The sequence below is a fragment of the Podarcis filfolensis genome (assembly GCF_964270895.1).
Source record: "Podarcis filfolensis genome assembly, chromosome: 6".
In the NCBI taxonomy this organism is placed as follows: Eukaryota; Metazoa; Chordata; class Lepidosauria; order Squamata; family Lacertidae; genus Podarcis; species Podarcis filfolensis.
Genome location: NC_139609.1, coordinates 77987047 through 78006359, shown reverse-complemented (window position 1 = coordinate 78006359; position 19313 = coordinate 77987047). Strand labels below are relative to the sequence as shown.

General features: G+C 40.8%; 1 protein-coding gene across 7 annotated transcripts in view; it reads right to left on the bottom strand.

Annotated features, from left to right (window-relative positions):
- The window catches only part of JPH2 (junctophilin 2), a 61321-nt gene continuing 42008 nt past the window's right edge, over positions 1–19313 (bottom strand). For 2 of the 7 annotated variants that reach the window (XM_083618573.1, XM_083618575.1), the window contains exons 3-6: positions 18442–18560; positions 5779–6675; positions 3681–3780; positions 1–2906 (exon numbers count right to left, since the gene is read on the bottom strand). In XM_083618573.1, the coding sequence (XP_083474699.1) occupies positions 3698–3780; positions 5779–6675; positions 18442–18560 (1099 nt within the window). In that variant the 3' untranslated portion in view covers positions 1–2906; positions 3681–3697. Of the gene's footprint in view, positions 2907–3680; positions 4613–4881; positions 6676–15251; positions 18358–18393; positions 18561–19313 lie in introns of those variants that run through there. The other 5 variants (XR_014549168.1, XR_014549170.1, XM_083618574.1 and 2 more) reach the window with 5 other exon arrangements.

Below are 19313 nucleotides of genomic sequence, written 5' to 3'. Positions count from 1 at the left end.
TAACGTGAGCAAAAGAAAACATTTTATTATTGCACATAATCCAGCAGAACAACTGATGAAAACTCCTGGACGATATTATACAAATTGCCATACACTTTTTATTTTTTTAAAAAACTTGTGATTAAGGTGTGTTGTTGGTGGTGACAACATTTTCCGTTTTTGTAAGACCTGAAAAATCAAACAACAGACACCTACTTTTGAAGGCATGCAAACTTGAGGTAAACCTGTTCTTGCTCGCACTGGGAAACAAAAAACCCAGCAGGCTTGTGCATACATTTGTTCTGATCCATCGGTTCTTTGAGGATGCCAGCACTACGCTGCACACATGCAGCTCCCCTACCAACAAGACCCTTCAACTTGCTTTAAAAGAGAGGGCAGATTACGAATGCATGTACACAGAGCCCCTTCCATTGAAGCAAATGAAAAGTCTCCATCATTTGTGCACCTGGGCTCACACGGGGCTCTGGATTTGAGGCATGATGTTTGTGCATTTTAAAAGTTTGTCACGTTCAAGCTCATCTTTGGAACAACGAGGGCTAGGAAATTGCCATTTTAAAAACACAGAAGGCTGGGGGTCTCGGGACTCTAGAAAGATACGGCAGGGAATATGAAAGTGCTTGGGGGCTGCATTATCAAACATAACCCGTTCGTGCTCTACTGAATTACTTATCACTACTTATTGGAGGTAGACCTGTGGCTACCTGTATGTAAACACAGCAGTTACTACAGGTTGTAGGGACCAAGGGATAACCATGTTTGCACAAGCCCTCCGGATCTACATACAACACATATGGTTAGGATCGAAAGAACTACCCAAAGAGTTCTGTACACTAAACTGCAGTCATGACGTGCTGAATGGCAAACTGCACATGAGAATGATGAGTTTCAAATGCAGCTTGGGATTTGGCATGGAGTTTCAGGTGTTCAAATGAATTAAAAAACAAACAAACCCCACAGTGGATGCACACAAGCTTTTGGGCACGTCTAAAGAAGCCCTCTCGATCCCAGTTCATATATTTATATATGCCACATAAAGCAAATCTACCTACTTTCCCCATCACATTGTAAGGAACAAAGCAGAAGAATGAGACAGCAGAACATCATTTTTGTATGAAGCGGGGTTTATGAGGTGGGGGGTAGGGTTGGCAACAATCTCTGCCTTTTTCAAAAGGACCAGATTTTGTGCTTCATGATAAATAAAGGCCACTGAGGTCTCTCAAAGAAAATAACATACATAGTTATAAAGCAGTTTGCATACTGAAATTGGACATCTGGCGGCTAGGGAGCCAGGAAACAGGCTGTCACATTTCAAAAGCAAATAACAGCCTATTTGTTACAAACACCTTTAGAAGAGAAAAAGTAATCATAAAACCCAAGGCTGGCTAAACTGTTATCACCCCATGTTCTGCGGATGTTCCTCAAACATGGCTAAGCATTTTGCTGAAGCCTCTTCCAACACGTGGGCTGCTGGGCAGAGATAATGTATCCCTCTTCCTCCAATTTACAATATAATTTGATTAAAGTAGAAAAAGCAAGTGGGAAAGGCACAAAATGTCATCACTCCTGCTTCCCAATTTCATTTTCAGCGACTTATGAATTCTAAGTAATCTGATCTGAAAAAAATACTACCCTGGTGTCTACCTGCTGCCTGTCTATGGCACCATAATTATAAGGCTTTCACTGCTTGGCAACTGCAACTGGAGCCTTCCTTTTTAAACCCAACATTTTTCAAGTTCCTTTTTTCCACTTTCTCATTTTAACCAGCTTCTGCTGCACCAAGGAGTGTCAGCAAACATACAAGTTCACAGTCAGTTTTAAATAAGGCACATTTTAAAGCTTTTGAAATTGAATCAAAGTCTATGCTTTGGGAGGGGAGGAAAAACATCCAAACACATTTAGGGCTGATTCATGCATTACAATTTTTAGGGTTCTGCATATGCCAGGTCATATGTGCATCTGAATACCCAGAGAAAAACATAATGTACAAAGTGAATCTCACGGCTGGTCTAACTTCTGGGGAATAGGCAACTTCCAATGACAAGAGGATGCCGACAAGGCACTGCTTAACTGAGCACTGACTTCATCTACCAGTACTTTGCGAACCACATTCAAAATGCAGCCCTTAGTGAGAAGGTTTCTTAAACTCTAAAAAAGATTCACTCTATCTAATTCCTACTTGGCAGAACTGCAGAGGATTCATTTCTAGGGACTGCTTATAAGACTACATTGAAGCATCCTTACACTGAAATCCATGGGTGTTTTCATTTTTTCCACTGTGGATTCACTTGGATCCTAATGTGGATCCACTACTCAAGGAAATGGCTTTTGCCTGCTCTAAAATCTGGACTTCTACACAGAATTTTTTCAGAGTTATGCAGCAGCGGGGAGCAAAGCCTAACCTTTCCTAACGCTGGATTCATAACAATCTTGGTTTGGGTGGGAGAAGTTAAATCAACAGCTATAACAATTATTCCTGGCTGCTACATAGCTTAGAAACATGGTGTTCTTCAGGAGATTTATAACGACGAGTCTTCCAGTGAAGCCTGGAATTTTCACGGTGGAATTTGAAGGAGAGACTGCCTTGTTTGTGTTTCCACAATTACAGATGAATCCTTGTTTCTTCAAACTGCAGTACAACAGTATCAACAAAGTTATGAAACTTTAAGGCAATTCTCATTCACAACAAAAGGAAGAATGAGGAGGGGGATGCAACAGTCAAGGTTTCTTCCTGCTGGGCAGAAGAGATCGTCTATAGTTGGGGGCCTAGGCTAACAAGCTCTTCAGAAGCCTTCTATGGAAGTTCATGACCACAATGCCAACACTGGGTTCTAAGCTCCTCCCTCTTTAGATGGTTCTGAATGGATGGTGTTATACCTCTGGCAAGGCATAGATGTCAGCAGAAACTTCTGTAAGAATAGAAATCAGCGAGAAAGAAAACAGGGAGTAGCAATGGTAATAGAAAATATAATTATTTGTTTAAGTTAATGTTTAAGATGTCACACTCCAAAAAGCTTTCAACAAGAGGTGTCAGGATAAAGGAATTATTTAACAAGGAATTAGAGGCCTTAACCCAGCAAAAGTCATGGCTGAATTATTGCAATTCATTTTATGTAGGGTTGCACTTGAAAATGAAGCTACAGCTAGAATGCAGCCACTGGCTATTGAGCAGAACAGCAAAATGGGATCATGGAACACCAATCCTGAAAGTACTTCACTGACTGCCTGTAAGCTACCTGGCCCAATTCACGGTCCTAATGCTAGTATTTAAAGTCCGAGATGGTTTGGGTCTCATGTATTTACAGGAGTTTGCCTATATGAGTGTGGTTCTGTAAGGAAGCTTTTGCAGCTTCTTGTTCTTTTTTTATTCAAGATCTGAGACGTGCGTGTGTGTGTGCGTGTGACAGGGAGGGGGGACATGGAGAGAGGGTAGATAGATATCCTGCTGTGACCCTTTATGCAAATTTTCTTGGGACCAACCCCTCATTGAACTGCTTCTAAATAAACATGCACAGAACTGGAACCTCTCCTCTCCTTCACAAAACAGGAAACAATAGTTGTGCACGGATGTGTAGCCAGATAACCAAGTTGTCCTTTTACAAAAAGGTTCCAAAGCGAAGTCTTCATTTCCCAAAATGTCAAAACAATAGGGCACTCTGAGCCATTTCATTTGGCCCCCTTACCTTGTCTTAGCATCTCATCATGTCAGAAAATGGACAAATAAGATGGAGAGGCCAACGTTCAATAGGATGACCATGCAAATGATGATTGTGTTAGGTCCCTAAGGAAAAAACAACAAGAGTGTAATGTTATCTACTGTGATTTAGAAGACACAGATGAAAAACTTCCTCACTTGTGAAAGCAAAAATAGTTCTGTCAATGGCTTTTATGCATTACAGCCACCACTGTCAGAAGCAATTCGTAGAGCAGTGGTGGGAACCTGTGTCTCGCCAGATGTTGTTGGACTACAACTCCCATAATCCATGTCCACTGACCATGCTGGCTGAAGCTGATGGGAGCTGAAGTCCAACAACATTCACAGGTTAGCCACCCTTGTCCTGCAGTAGGTACTAATGAAATCAATAGGGTTAGGGTTATTTGCTTTCATTCCATCATCACCGCACCTAAACATTTGTGCAGGCCAGTCTCATGCCACCATATTTGGGGTAATGTTCATTTCGATGCCTGGAGCAAGCTGTGCTAAATCTTCATTTTGGGAGAAGCTACACATGTTGCATACCTGCCTTTCCTGCAGCTGTTAAAGGCACTGGAGCCCTGTGCATGGAAAAGATGGTAACCAAATTTGTCTTCTGCAAATATACCACCTGAGGCATTTTTCTGGACTGTAGACAGCAGGAATGTCAACCCCTTTTTTGCTGGCTCTGCTCCTGTGAATTCAGCATTAGCCTGTTTTTTTAAAAAAAGCTGCACTCATATGAACTTCGGGGGGAAATCACTTCTATGTATACAGGCAGAAACTCAGGTTGGAAGATGTTTTCCCCACCATGGATATAGCCATACCTGTTCAATTTCTGCATGTCAGACACAGAAGCACGGCTAAGAGAAAAAGAGGGGAGTTCTAACCCGGCACTCCAATACATCAGCTGCTCTCAACCTGATGCCTTCCAGATATTGTTGGACTCCAACTCTAAACAGCCACAGCCAGCAAGCCCAATAGTTAGGGATGGTTGGAACTGGAACATCTGGAGGGCACCAGGCTGGGAAGTTTGCAATATAACTTTATTGGGAGCACCCAGCAGGGCTTACTTCCAAGTAACCATGCATTCGATTGGGCTGTTTGGGATAAATAGCTCTGTTCTTGAAGGTAATTGCTGGCTTCTCTATCAGAATGATGTATTATCACTATATGAAATGGTTAATTACACTGATGAGGTATGATTATGAATAGAATCATGTGCATTTTTTATTCAGAAGCAAGTTCCAAGATGCTCACTTACTCTTCTGTGGGGGTGAATAGGTTTGCTGCCTTGGAGCGCTCTGCCTACCATTCACTCTGCCTATGCTACCCCTGAGTTCATCAATCATCAGCTACCCTCTGTACTACCAGCCCCAATGAGCACCAGCTGCCATTGATGCCAACCCTGTTCTACAATCCAGGAACACTCACCCTAGCAGTAAGTCAACAAAGTTAACATTTTCAACAAACCACGACGTGTATTTTAACATGGCTGTGGTACTGGAAATATAGATAGCACATAATATATTGTGTGATTTTCTCTCTCTCTCTCTCTCTCTCTCTCTCTCTCTCTCTCTCTCTCTGTGTGTGTGTGTGTGTGTGTGTGGAGAGAGAGAGAGAAATCTTCTGAACCACAAAGCAAAATTTACAGCTAGAAGATTGCTCTAGCTATTTTTTTTTAAAATTGTTTGGCAGGAGGTGGAAAAGGGATAGGTGATATACACACACAAAAACACCCCAAACTGTTACACCTGAGTAAATCCTATCTGCATCTGGTAGTATTTATTGACCTGACTTAAAAATGTCAATTCACAGTACCTTACAGCCCCATCTGATGGAATGGAACACATAACAATTCACACAGTACTGTAGTTTTTAAAATAAGTTTTCACATGTAGACAGTAGTCCAGATCAGGTGCACGCATGTCGTGCATTTATGTACCCATCTCGGTTTTTGTACATGAAAGCAATGTGGCACAAATGACAGCAGTGAAGCAAACGAGAAATTGAAAAGGAGATTCGGATTATTATTTGCTTCTTTCCCTCCCCTATCCAGCCCCCAATGGAAAAAAAAACACTCCCCTCTCCTTTATAAAGACCATGTAGCAGCACCTCTTCATGCTCTTCCACCTCTTTTGTTGCTGCCTCTGGTGAAGCAACTTTCTTCACCACAGCCTTGGGGTCAGTTTTGGCCACCACCTTCGTTTCAGTTTTCCGTTCAGGCTTGCCTTCAGCTGCAGCTTCGGCTTTCTCTTCTGCTTTGGGTTCTGGTGGCGGGTGTTGCTTGAGATCCTGCTTAGGTTCTGCTCTGAGTGCTTTTTTTTCTTCGTGAGCTGCTTCATGCTGAGAGACAGGTGTACCTCCCCTCTTTTGAGGCTCCAGTTTGTGCTCAATGGCCTTCACATCTGCTTTGGGCTCTGGGGAACTTGGCTTGGCAGGCAACTTGGAGTCAGGGAATGATTCTTCCTCAAAGTCCACTGGGGGAGTAACCGGGGAGGTCCTCACAGCATAGCTGTGATAGCCCTGAAATAATGCGACGTCGCCTTCCTGATGTATCCTCTGAAGGGGTTTGATCTCCATCTGGTCAGCAGCAACCCTCACATGGCTAGGGTGGCTGGGGCTCCGGGAAGCAGGCCAACTGCCACCTGCTGCCTTCTCTGCAGGTGCTAGCAGAGCTTTAGAAGGTGTGTTGGGCCTACTTCCCGTGCCGCTGCCATCCTTGCCGTGATCTCCATTCCAGCTCCCAGGGCTTTTCTGAGAACCTTGCTTAGCTCGTTTGGCCTCAGGTGGTGTTCCAGCTGGTGAAGGTGTTCGAGCGGGACTTTCTTTGGGCTTGGTGGAATCTTGCTCATCAACCTGAGGGCTCTCTGGAGGTGGTGGTGGAGGTGGCTGTTCCACAGTTGGTGGCTCTTCAGTATTCTCTATAGTCTCTTCGTTCTCCATGAGCTCCTGGAGCAGTCGCCTCTTCAAGTATTCAGGACCTAGAAAAGGCAAGAAGAGGTTTTTGAACATCGCCAAGAGACAGTCAACCAGCATGAAATTCCAGTGGAATTAGGAAGCACAAGGCAGAAACAAAACCACAAGGGAAGGACCAAGGTTGCTTCATCATAGTCTCATCACTTCATGGAGGGAAGAGAAGATAATCAGTTAAGGAAAACGAAAGGGCCAATTCATCAATAACCCCATAGCTGTGCTGAATGGGGGCGGGGGGAGGAGGCAGACCTTGCGAGCAGTAAGCTTTTAATTAAAAGTGAAGTAGTACTTAAAAGCCTTAGTAATGCTTTGTTACTGGGCAGGCAGGTGCTACATTCACATTTTATCAAAAACGAGGTCTAATAAACAATGGAGAACAACACAGAAAGCACTAGAATGCAACAATTTGGCAATGACATTGACTGAAGGGGCAACTCCAGAACAAAGTATTAGCGTGGAAGCAACCTACAATACAAGATCACATTACGAACACCAAGGCAATCTTGGGCATAGATTTTGGAACTTGGAACTTTCAGAATGAGACAGGGTTGACCGTGGTTAAAAAAGTGAAATATTTGGGTATAAACATGACAGCTAAGAATGTGAACCTATTTAAAGACAATTATGATAAAACTTGGATAGAAGTGAAAAAAGATTTGGAGATTTGGTCAAACTTAAAGCTTTCCTTGTTAGGTCGAATCGCAGTTATAAAGATGAATGTATTGCCAAGAATGTTGTTTTTGTTTCAAGCATTGCAAATAATGGAAAAAATGGACTGTTTCAAGAAGTGGCAAAAAGATATATCTAAATTTGTCTGGCAGGGCAAGAGGCCCAGAATTAAATTTAAGATATTAACGGATTCAAAGGAAAGAGGGGGGTTTGCCCTGCCAGACTTTAAATTTTATTATGAAGCGGCAGCTTTCTGCTGGCTGAAAGAATGGCTACTTCTTGAAAACACAGACATTTTGGATTTGGAAGGTTTTAATAACATTTTTGGGTGGCATGCATATTTGTGGTATGACAAGGTTAAAGCACATAAAAGTTTTAAAAACCATATTGTCAGAAAAGCACTATTAAATGTTTGGATTAGATATAAAGATCTGCTGGAAAATAAAACTCCAAGGTGGCTGTCGCCAATGGAAGCTAAGGCAGTTAAAAAGTTAAACATGGAGTCGAAGTGGCCAAAATACTGGGAAATCTTGGAAAAGGAAGGGGATAAATTGAGATTGCAGAGTTTTGAGAAATTAAAAGGGAAGGTGAGAGATTGGTTGCACTACCATCAAATAAATGAAGCGTTTAAATTGGACAGTAAAATTGGCTTCCAGGTGGAAAAATCAAAATTGGAGACAGAATTGTTAGAACCCAGTACTAAGAATTTGTCAAAAATGTACAATTTGCTGCTGAAATGGAATACACAAGACGAAACGGTTAAATCAGCTATGATTAAATGGGCTCAGGACATTGGTCATAATATTTTGTTTGCTGATTGGGAGAAGTTGTGGACCACCGGGATGAAATTTACGGCATGTAATGCTCTGAGAGAAAACATTATGAAAATGATATATAGGTGGTACATAACCCCAGTCAAGCTTGCAAAGATTTACCACTTGCCTGATAATAAATGTTGGAAATGTAAAGAAAAGGAGGGTACATTCTTTCACCTTTGGTGGACGTGCCCGAAGATTAAGGCATTCTGGGAAATGATCTATAATGAACTTAAAAAGGTATTTAAATATACTTTCCCTAAGAAACCAGAGGCCTTTCTCTTGGGCATTGTCGGACAGGGGGTGTTAAAGACGGATATAACTTTCTTTTTGTACGCTACAACAGCAGCTAGAATACTTATTGCGAAGTACTGGAAGACACAAGAACTACCCACACTGGAAGAATGGCAGATGAAGGTGATAGACTATATGGGCCTGGCAGAAATGACGAGCAGAATCCGAAACCAGGGAAGAGAAGCAGCGCAAGAAGAATGGAAAAAGTTCAAGGACTATTTAAAGAAATACTACAAAATTAATGAAAGTTAGAATGATGTTGGACTGGAAAGTAAACGGTTACTATTAGTAAGGGTTAAGACAAGGAGAATAAGGAAGATTAGATTAAATTTAAATTAAAATAAGGGAAGATTTGCTGAGTAATTGATAAGAATTTGGAATACAGAAAAGGGAGGCATGAGGAAGTCAGGGAAGAAAGGTATAAGAAATTAAGATATGAAATGGTACATGTTTTTTGTTTTGTTTTTTGTCTGTTTATGTATTTGTTATATGTTTGTTGTCGTTATAAAAACCTTTAATAAAAAATTATTTTTTAAAAAAATAGATTTTGGAACTTGCACATAAAAGACATAAATTCAATCCTAACTCAGGACTAGTGGAGCTATCACAAGTGATGCTAAGAGCACTTTGTATGCCTTAGTATATACCTTCTGACTGTTATCCATCTGGTAATAAAAGCAGATCAACCCATTTTCAGAATGTAAGTGCATTGTGATTAATATGGATTTATCATTTGATTTGAAGCCTTGATTTCAAGTTGCATTCTTTTTCTTCAGAGATGACCAAGGGTCTTTCTAAAACTTTAATTATTATTTGGTTTGAGGCCAAACTATTAATTACTGATGGGAGATCTGTGATCTCCCAATGTTATATTTTTGTTAATGAAATGTAGCTGAGGGAAGGCTGCCAGTTTCCCCACAGCCATGGCGGAGAAGGGTGTGAATTAACCCTTCCTCTCATAACAGTTCTCTGGTTTAAATAGCCCCCCTTTCATAGTCTGCTACTGGACTAGGCTAGAAACTGTCACAGAGACAGGAATGGGTGAATCTGTCAATTTCTATTTTTCCCAGTTTCTCAACTTTTCTGATCTTCAGTTCTCCACAGTTCCACATTAGTTTGCACGTTTATTTTATTGAAAGTCTTCATGAAAATTCATCAGCAAATATCTCCTAATAAACACATCTTTGTATGCAATTCTGCAGCATGTACACATTTTCCAAAACATGAGAACAGAAACAGACATCCTTCTAAATTCAAATTTATCTGAATTTTTCAATGCAAGTAATATGTACAAAAATTGCATATACTAGGGTAAAGTATGCATATAAATGCATGTATTAATGAAGGTTAACATACACAAATGCATTGTATTATAAGAAACTGCTTGCTGAAATGTGTCCATTAGTCAAAACATGCATACAAACATGTTTATTGGGAAAAGTTTGCACTTAAATGCTTGAGAACTTTTATGACCATTTTTTTTAAAAAAGTTGCTGCATAAAATTGCAGCTGGAAAAATGAACAACTGTGAGAACCAACACTGATAGATCCCTTTGCCTCTACTCCCAACAGCATACTAAGAAAAGCAATGGTCCTGAAGCCCATAAAACATTTTGATTGGCCAAATCTTTGTACATCTACCTGTACAATGATATATTTCACTGAAGAGGGCTGGTTGAGAGAAGGTGCAGCCGTTTGTCTTTGGTGTAAAGAGAGCTGTCAGATGTGTGCATTGCTCACTAATAAGGTCACCCACCCGTGACACTAAGATCCTACTGAACACACTTGAGCAGTTGACCCGCCTCCATTAAACAAGGTGACTTCTGGATTCATATTTCATTCTGTCCTCATCTGACTGGGTTGTGTCATCGTCTCCTAGCAGCACTGCCATCGGCTGCATTATTGTTTACATATTGGTAAGCCTTAGCTCAGTGCAGAAACTAAACAGCAAATCTCCCCCCACGCCCCCGTCTCTCAAACGAACGTGCTTATGAACCGAAACAGAGCAACCGGCCTTAATTAGGTCCCAAATATTTGTGGGCAAAACTGAGCCAGGAAGCTCCTAGTCTACATTAAGGTCAGAGCACTGTCACACACAACACTTAAATCAGTCGACAATGCCAATGTAAAATATGCAACGGCTGCAGTGCTAATTTGATTTCTTTCGCACAATCTGGCCTGTGTTGACAGCATTTACACATGGCACATCACCTCAGAGAGGGTCAAAGACACATTTTAGTATGTTGTGCAAAAGCTGAGGTCTATGGGATTGTAGTGGAACATAATCTCCAGCTATATAGTTTCCAGCTATATCCAGGACTGAGGAGTACCTCACATAATATAGAATGGAACGAAACGGAACGGAATTCTGCATCCAGGCAATTTAAATTATGCTTCAAGAAAATAAGTATTCTGTATCCCAGAAGTGGAGAACCTTTTTTTTTTTTTTTTGAGAGCCACATTCCAGTAAGGGGAATAATCAAGGAAAATGGGCCGGGCTGCCCTTTTTATCTCTCTCTTTATGCTCCCCCTATCCTCCTTTTTCTGTCCTTGCCACCTGCATGAAATTAGTTCAAGGGCTACATAAATTTATGCTGACTGCTACATGAATGAAGATGGGGAAGCATAATTAGCAGGAGGAATACTTTTCCCTCTAGAATTTCACTTCCATTGCAGTAGTGAAATTAACGCAGGGAAAAGTTTCAAAATCAGTCAGGAAGAATTCATCACTAGTTACCTGCAAAACTTCAGTCCATATGGCAAGTTCTTCTTGACCCATCTTGAAAATGTCTTCCCCTACCTTATTTTGCTAGTTTGTTAAGAAGAGAGCTATACTCATGCAATGTATGAACGGATTGCTTTTAGACACAGACTGTGCATGGACAAATATAATGATACTTGGAATACATTTAGAGAAATTGTAATGACTTGTATACTCGTTGTAATAATAGTGGTACTTGTTTATCTATATATCGTATTGTATTACAGTCTCAAAGCACTTTCCCCTTTCTTCCATCCCCCACCCAACTCTTTCTCTTTATTTGTTCACTGAAAAAAAATCAATAAAAAAGGACAGCTATATGTACATATCTGAGAGAGAAACAGTGCCATTGTACACAAGGGACTGACATTTGATTTGCATAGATTAAACACTGGTAGTTTCTGTGCATATTAACTCAGAAGTAAGCCGGCTGTGTTCAGAGGGTTTCCTGCCTCTCTAGTTAGTGGGTTTAACATTGGGGGTAACTTCCTGCATGGAGTTACCCCCAATGAATGCAGCAGGACTTACTTTCTAGCTAACATATATAAGACTGAATTGTAATTGTATTTGATATAGTACTCTGGTGGGAAAACTTATCAATTATTTGACTGGAAGCTGTGCACCCCACTGCTCCAGCACGGAAGATCATGTGCCACACCATTGACGGTTTTTTTACAGGAAGAACAGTGACCAAGGCAACTTCCAGACCAGTTGTTGGCTGAGGATTCATGTTGATATGTTTGCACAAAGGCTTAAGAGCCGCTCTTGGAGCATAGATGGCCACAAGGTTGAGCAGGTCTCTTGTTTCAAATACCTGGGGGTAGTTTTTCACTCTACCAGCAGTAGGAAAGCCCATGGGGAACATGTTGCTGAAAACAATAGGTGCCCACTATATACCTGCAGCACTCAAATTATTTGAGGCCAAAACAATAGCACAACTTCTCTATGGTGCCCAGGTGGGCCCCTTCTCTAATTTTGGCCCCCTAGAACTTGTACAATCCAAATTCCTAAGATCAGCTCTTCAAGTCCCAAAATGTGTCTCTAATGCCACCCTGAGACTAGAGACAGGTTTCATAAAAGTGGAGGCTAGACTGTGGGTGACCATACTCAACTACTGGCTCAGCCTATCTTTATTTCCCCTTGGTCTTGCCCCACTAACTATCAACGATGATTTTCAATACACATGGAAACAGACTGTGGTAATTAAAATCTCAACCTTGGGCTCCTCTCCAAGTTTTCTACTCAGCATGGGATACGAACAGGCCAAAGCTCTCATAAAACGGTGTGTTACAGATACTGAGCTCTAGTTGGATCTAGCCAGGACCCCAACTTTTATTGCCAATGAATCTTCCAGGTACTCTGCCTCCCCTATGGCATATCTAGCTAAACTTGAAGTCCCTAAGCACCAGAGGGCCTTTACCTTGGCTTGATGTCATGCCCTCCCCTTGGCTGTCCTTGAAGGCCAATTGATTATCTGGAGAGGCAATACTCCTGTGACTCTGGACAAGTAGAAACAACAGAGCATGTGCTTCTCCAGTGTCTTTACTACAGAGAGATTTGTACTAGCCTCATCTAACCATCACTGCATAAGTACCCAGGGCGCACAGGACAATTCTATACCTCCCTGCTGCTTTCAGATACTGATCGTGCTACAACATACAACACTGCCAGATTCTGTACAGCAGCATTCTCAAATTTCGACGGATTATGACCTGTGCCACAAACTAAATATAATGAGCACTCATATTAGAATGCCCTGTAGACCGATTGCTATAGTCTTATATATACAGTGGTACCTCCGGTTGTGCACAGGATCCGTTCTGGAGCTCTAGTCAGATCGAGGTGTGTGTATCCGGAGGTGCCGCTTCTGCGCATGCGGCGAAACCCGGAAAAATACTTCTGGGTTTGCTGCACATGTATCCCGAAGGATACGTAACAAGAGGTGAACATAAGTAGAGGTACAACTGTACTAATCTTTTACATTCTTTCATTCTTGTCTAATGTTCCTAACGCTTCTTTTGGACTTTCTTAGCTTCTTTTGGATTCTTATAGACTTTTATGTATATATTCTGTTTTTACTCCTTTTAGTTCGTTTGTTTTTTATAAAAAAGTGGGGTTTTTTTTGTTTTTTTCTAGATTTTAAATGATTGTACCCCTCCCTCCTTATGCTGGTCTATGACCATAAAAAAGATTTGGGGGGAGGGGAAATGTTTGCCCAAAGTTTGCCAAAAGGTTATATGATGTCATCGTGAACACTAAACCTGACATGCGTGTGGAGGTTATACATTGCCAGCTAGTGGGTTTCATCCCACAGTTTTCTGTGCAATTTTCTGCTATTTTTCTTATCAGACTTTCTATGGTTAGAAAAGTGACAGGGCGATTGCGCTAGAAAGTGCAGGATAATGGTCAGTTTTGTCTGGAATTGCCTGCGGACTGATGTCTGTGGCTATTATTTCTCAGGAAGGCTACATGTATCCCTATAGATTATATACAATATAATGCAGATAAATCATCCAAACAAATCATGAGCAGTAAGTAAGCAAAGAACAAACTTTGGCTGCAGCTCATGGCTTGTTAGGAGCAAGAGAAACCATGAGCTTAGAAATGTAACTCTAAGCCAAACCATGGCTCAGCTCCCAGTACAGTAGCTGCAATTTCCTCCCTGTGCATCAGCACACTTTCTCGTTCACAGTAAGCCATAGATTGGCTTAGCATTACATGTGGGCCAAACCGAAGTACCATTTTATAATGAGGTGGTCAAGAAAATGGACCTATTTCATTAATTATCCAAACTGTTTACAAATCCGAAGCGATTCTACTGTAGAGCAAGAAAGCAGGGTGGGGGAACCTTGCTATTTAAAACATAGCTGAACACATACATTTAATCTCCTGTAATGATTTCAGCTGAATGATAAATGAGAATTCTGACCAAACTCATGTCATATTTGCATTTGCTTTTTATGATGGCAGCAGGAAACAGAATGACTTTCCGCCTCCATAAGTCAATTTTGAAACAGCGTCTGGGAATCTTGTTCCAGTAATGAGTTCAAATATCTGAAATTCAAGGGAGCAAATCCTGCCCGACGTGTTCGGTCAGGGATTAGATAAAGGTACATCTCCTATGCCTGTGTGAGATTGGTTTGCATTTCCAATAATGACTACGGCAAGCTGCTTTCCCTGACTGATCAGCAAGGATAATTTTAACTGGTGAATGAATATGAGAAAACCCAAACTGTCCCCCAGATGTCCCAGGAATAAAAAAGAGCAGTGTCCATCAAGTACATTAGTGGCTGTGAATCTAGGCCATGTGACACCTACCCACTGCTTGTAATCCTGAAGGATTCTGCTGAAGCTGAAAGGAATATTTTCTGGCAGACAGATATATCTGGCACAGCCTGTGCTATATGAGGAGAGGCCACTGAGGGCCAACTGGTGCAAGCAAAATCTATTAGTAAAACTTGCCCTGTGCTTTGCTGCTGTCTGTCCACAGTCTATATCACTTTTGTATGTGCTCATTCATAAATCAGTTTTGTCCTGTTTCCATGTCAATCTTCCTTTTTTAAAAAAATCAAAATTAATATTTATAGAAAACTTACGCTTGGGATGCCAGAAATGGGATGAGGCATTTCTACCCTAGATGTGGGGTGAAGGAATACTGTTTTAAGATCAAAATGTAACTATCTCCCTGACACCTCTCCTCTAGTTCCACAACTTTCAGCTGGGCTCCTGTAACAGAAGAGAACTCAGATGTACCTGTGGGGTCAGACTGCAGGTAGAATAACTCAGCACCTCGCACTTCCTTGCCCCACTTCCTCTTCAAACAGACACCCACACAGCTCCTGCTTTATACTGGGCTGGAGCAGACCCACATTTAGACAGATCTACTGCTGTCAAGTTTAGTTTATGGGGCTGGTCTAGACATTTCCTCTCCTCCTTTTGCACACCACCAGAATCTGTTCTGGAGGGTCCTTCAACCCCCCCAGAAAATATTTTCTTCCCTTTTTTAAAAAAAATAATTTTTTATTATTTTTCTCCTTAAACAATATTTTTGACAATACAATAACAAACATAAAAACTTTCTGCTCTGCCAAGCATATGACTTCTCTCCCTCTCTTCAGTAGGTTTTCCGCTTTCAAGTCCTATCGCGCACTTTAGCTCTTTAACTTCTATTGTACACATTGTAGGATTTATTTCAATCCTGCTAGTGTCTTCAAGTTTTTGCAATTATTATTCAAATATCCAATAAATTTACTCCAATCCCTTTGAAATTTTTGATCGTCCTGGTCCCGAATCCTGCAGATCAGTGTGGCCAATTCTACAAAGTCATCATCTTCGCCTGCCACTCTGCAATCATTGGTAACTCCTGTAACTTCCACTTTGGGGCCATTAAATGTTCTCGCTGCTACTGTGGTGTCCATAAATAGTCTTTGGTCTATCTTTGCAATTTCCTCTCCCATCAAACCTAGCAAGAATGCTTCAGGTTTTTTGGGAAAGGTGTATCTAAACATCTTTTTTAATTCATTGTAGATCAATTCCCAGAATGTTTTTACTTTGTCACACGTCCACCACATATGGTAAAAATCTCCATCTGATTCTTTACATTTCCAGCATGTTTTATCTCTCATCCTATACATTTCCACTAACTTTACTGGTGTCAAATACCATCTATACATCATCTTCATTACATTTTCTTTTAATGCCATACAAGCCGTAAATTTCAAATTTTCATTCCACAGTTTTGTCCAAGAATCAAACTCAATATTATGCCCAAAATCTATTGCCCATTTTATCATCACTTCTTTGACTTGCTCATCTTTAGTATACCATTCTAACAACAAATTGTACATCTTAGATAATAATTTGCCTCTGCTTTCCAACAGATCAATTTGAAATATTGATTTTTTTATTTTCAAAGCCACCCAGAAAACATTTTCAGGGTGCATAGTGGGCTGGAGGGAACAGGAGAAAAAAAAGGAAGTTCCATTGTGTGCACAGAAATAGGTCGCGCGAGTGGAACAGAACTAGATACAGCACTAGGGTTTAAAAGGGAATTGGACAAATTCATGGTGGAAAGGTCTATCAATTGCTATTAGCCATGACAGTTCAATGGAACCACTATAGAAGAAGTACACTTTGCATTAGAGCAAAGGATGAGGGATGTTTTGTGTCTTCATCCCCTGCTTGTGAGCTTCCTAGGAGGATCGCTCTACTTGGGGAGCAGGATACTGAGCTAATGGACCTCTGGACTAATCCATCAAAGGTCTTCTTGGGCGCTTATGGTCTTAAACCTTTGATAAAGGGACAAAAGCAGACCAAATCTCACTGGGTTGTTTTTTTAAAAAAAATCCAGTTAACAGACTTAAGGTGTACAGTACTACACACTAATGGAGAAATGGGGAACCTGTGGCCTTTTAGATGCTGTTGGGACTATAAATCCCATCACCCCAGATCATTACGCACACTGACTGGGGCTGATGGAACTGGAGTCTAAGAATATCTGGAGGCCCATATGTTCTCCACTAATGCAAACCATGGGCACCTGTGCCTCACTATACCATGTACAAATACAGCATTCATGTGGTTAAAACAAAGGGTTACAGGAAATACGAGGGGTATTAGCATATAGTTGCTATTTCAGAAATGTGAGAATCATCTTTAAGGCTGGATTCCTACGCAACTGAATTCAGTGGAACTCACTCCTGAGAAATTATACATAGGACTGAGCTGCAAATCTGTTCAATCATTCTGACAAAGCAATGGTATAAATTGGATGCTAATATCTGTTCTATACAGTTCTATACCAAAGGGGCTCAAGAGGAGGAGAACTGTAAAACATTTATTTTAGCCATCCTGCCCTGCCTGCAGGCTCCCGTCAATCATAAAAAGACCCATTCAGGGCCATTTATTTCTGGCTGCAAGGAGGCTATTTGGAAGCTATTTCACCAGTTGCTCAAGCTCCTCAAAATAGCACTCAGCAGCAGACTGACCATTCGTAGTCTCTTGACTGTTTGTGACATCTTCGTCTAAATAAATCACACAAATACCACCACACTGATACAAATACAAATCAGTGGGCTTTGGTATATTATTATACTACTAAGGCTACTTTTTATGGCCTCCACTGATTTCTATGAAATCCTCCTATTGCCTCAGAATACATATTTTTAATGAGTATTTTCCCTCAGATTAATCAACTGAAGTCTTGTTAGGTTGCAATCCTGTGCACACTTCCCAGTGAGAAAGGCCTATACACGCTTATCTGAGAGTAAGCCCCACTGATCTCAGTGGGACTTAGTTCTGAGTAGAGATGTATAGAACTGCATGCTAAATCAAGTAAAGATTGCAATTATATATATCTGTATGTGTGTCTGTATATACATACATGCGTACACATACCAATGTAACATTCAGGACTAGGGGTTAACGTTAAAGTGCTAAGGGGTTAACCTTAAATTCATTTGCTAAAAATATGTTGAAACTTACATGCGCTTAGCTTGCACACATTCAGCTTTATGCACTTGGTAAAAAAAAAAAATTAAACAAAAACGGGGGCAGACATCTGGGAAAAAAGATTTTGGCAATCCCACCTACCATTGAACCCAATGTCTTTTGACTGTACAGTTATATCTTGGTTTACAACCATAATCCGTTCCAGAGGTCCGGCTGTAAACGAAAACAGGTTGTAACCCAAGGTGCACTTTTGCCAAGGGGGCCTCCAAAAAAAAGGGGGTTGTAATAATAAAAAAATGGGTTGTAATCCAAAAAAAGGGACACACACTTCCGGATTTGACGTGGTTGTAATCCAAAACGGTTGCAAACCAAGGTACCACTGTACGCAATTTTGGCTTTACATTCTATCCCTGGAACATAACCACCATGTAAAATAAGTGTTGTTGGTATGTAGTTCTCTGATTAAATACTATTCTTGGCTGTGAAATCATGAAAAGTATAGAATTATGACATATGACATGGGCCAATTGCATGGTTTTCCTCACTCAATGCCTAGGCTTATGCAATGTTTCAAGTCATCTGACAGCAAAGCCACTTGGTTCAGCACCCCCTCTCCAACTCATGCATGCTGCGTTTTAAATGCCCTCCACTCGAGCACTTCATAGGACTTCAACTTATGGACTGTGCTACAGTAATGTCAACTTTGGCTTTTGGCTTTACTCTGCTTAGTATCTCACCACTACTGAAAGTCAGCAAATCAAAGCTGGGCTGATTTCATTTCCTACCTGGCTGATAGAAATCCGGAGATAGTTCCCTGGCCATCGACCTGGCTAAAGTGGATTCATTGTTAGCTGCCACTGCTGCTTGCTCAGCCCCTTCTGACTTGGCTTTGGCATGGGCAGTCCTGTGGAGAGAACATCCATCATGGCAATTAGTATTTCCATTTGTTGCCAAGGCTGTCTTAGGCTGAGTTCCTCAGCCATTTATTCCAAGGTGGCTCTTCTGATGCGAATAGGACTCTTCCTTAATAAGTGGTTTCATAATGACAGCCTTGCATGATGCTCAGTTCCTTAATATAGATGACCTTGCTTTGTAATTAATTGTTTTAAAACATAAAATAAAAGGAGTAAGGAGGAATGAAAAATACATATTGTCATGATATACATTTTACTAGCTCGTTGATTAGTAGATCCAGCTTTTGTATTTATATTTATGTTGCAGTGTTCTTAGCAAAGTATAGAATTCATCATTTTCTTCTGTTTTATTACACCAGTACATCATAAAATAAACTCCACTTCTCCATAAGCTGGTTAATAATTTGTCTCCCCTCCTGTATTCTACTGTATTGGGCAGCTTGACCATATGGACCACTTCCCATATCTTCATTATCCAGTCCTGCAATGTTGGAGAATTTACTTTTCTCCAACAATGATTAATGACCATATGGGCAACAGTCAATAAATGTGAAATTGTTGATCCACCTTGAGGGAAAACAAAAACTTTTACATATCTCAAAAGCACAGATTTCCTGGTAAATTATATACTGTTATACTCTCAGTTTCCACTAATATAGTTACCTTGCTTATTGTCCATGAAGCAAAAATAAGCTCCAAGTTCCTACAATTTCTTATTTGTCTTATTTTGAAAATTTGATCCC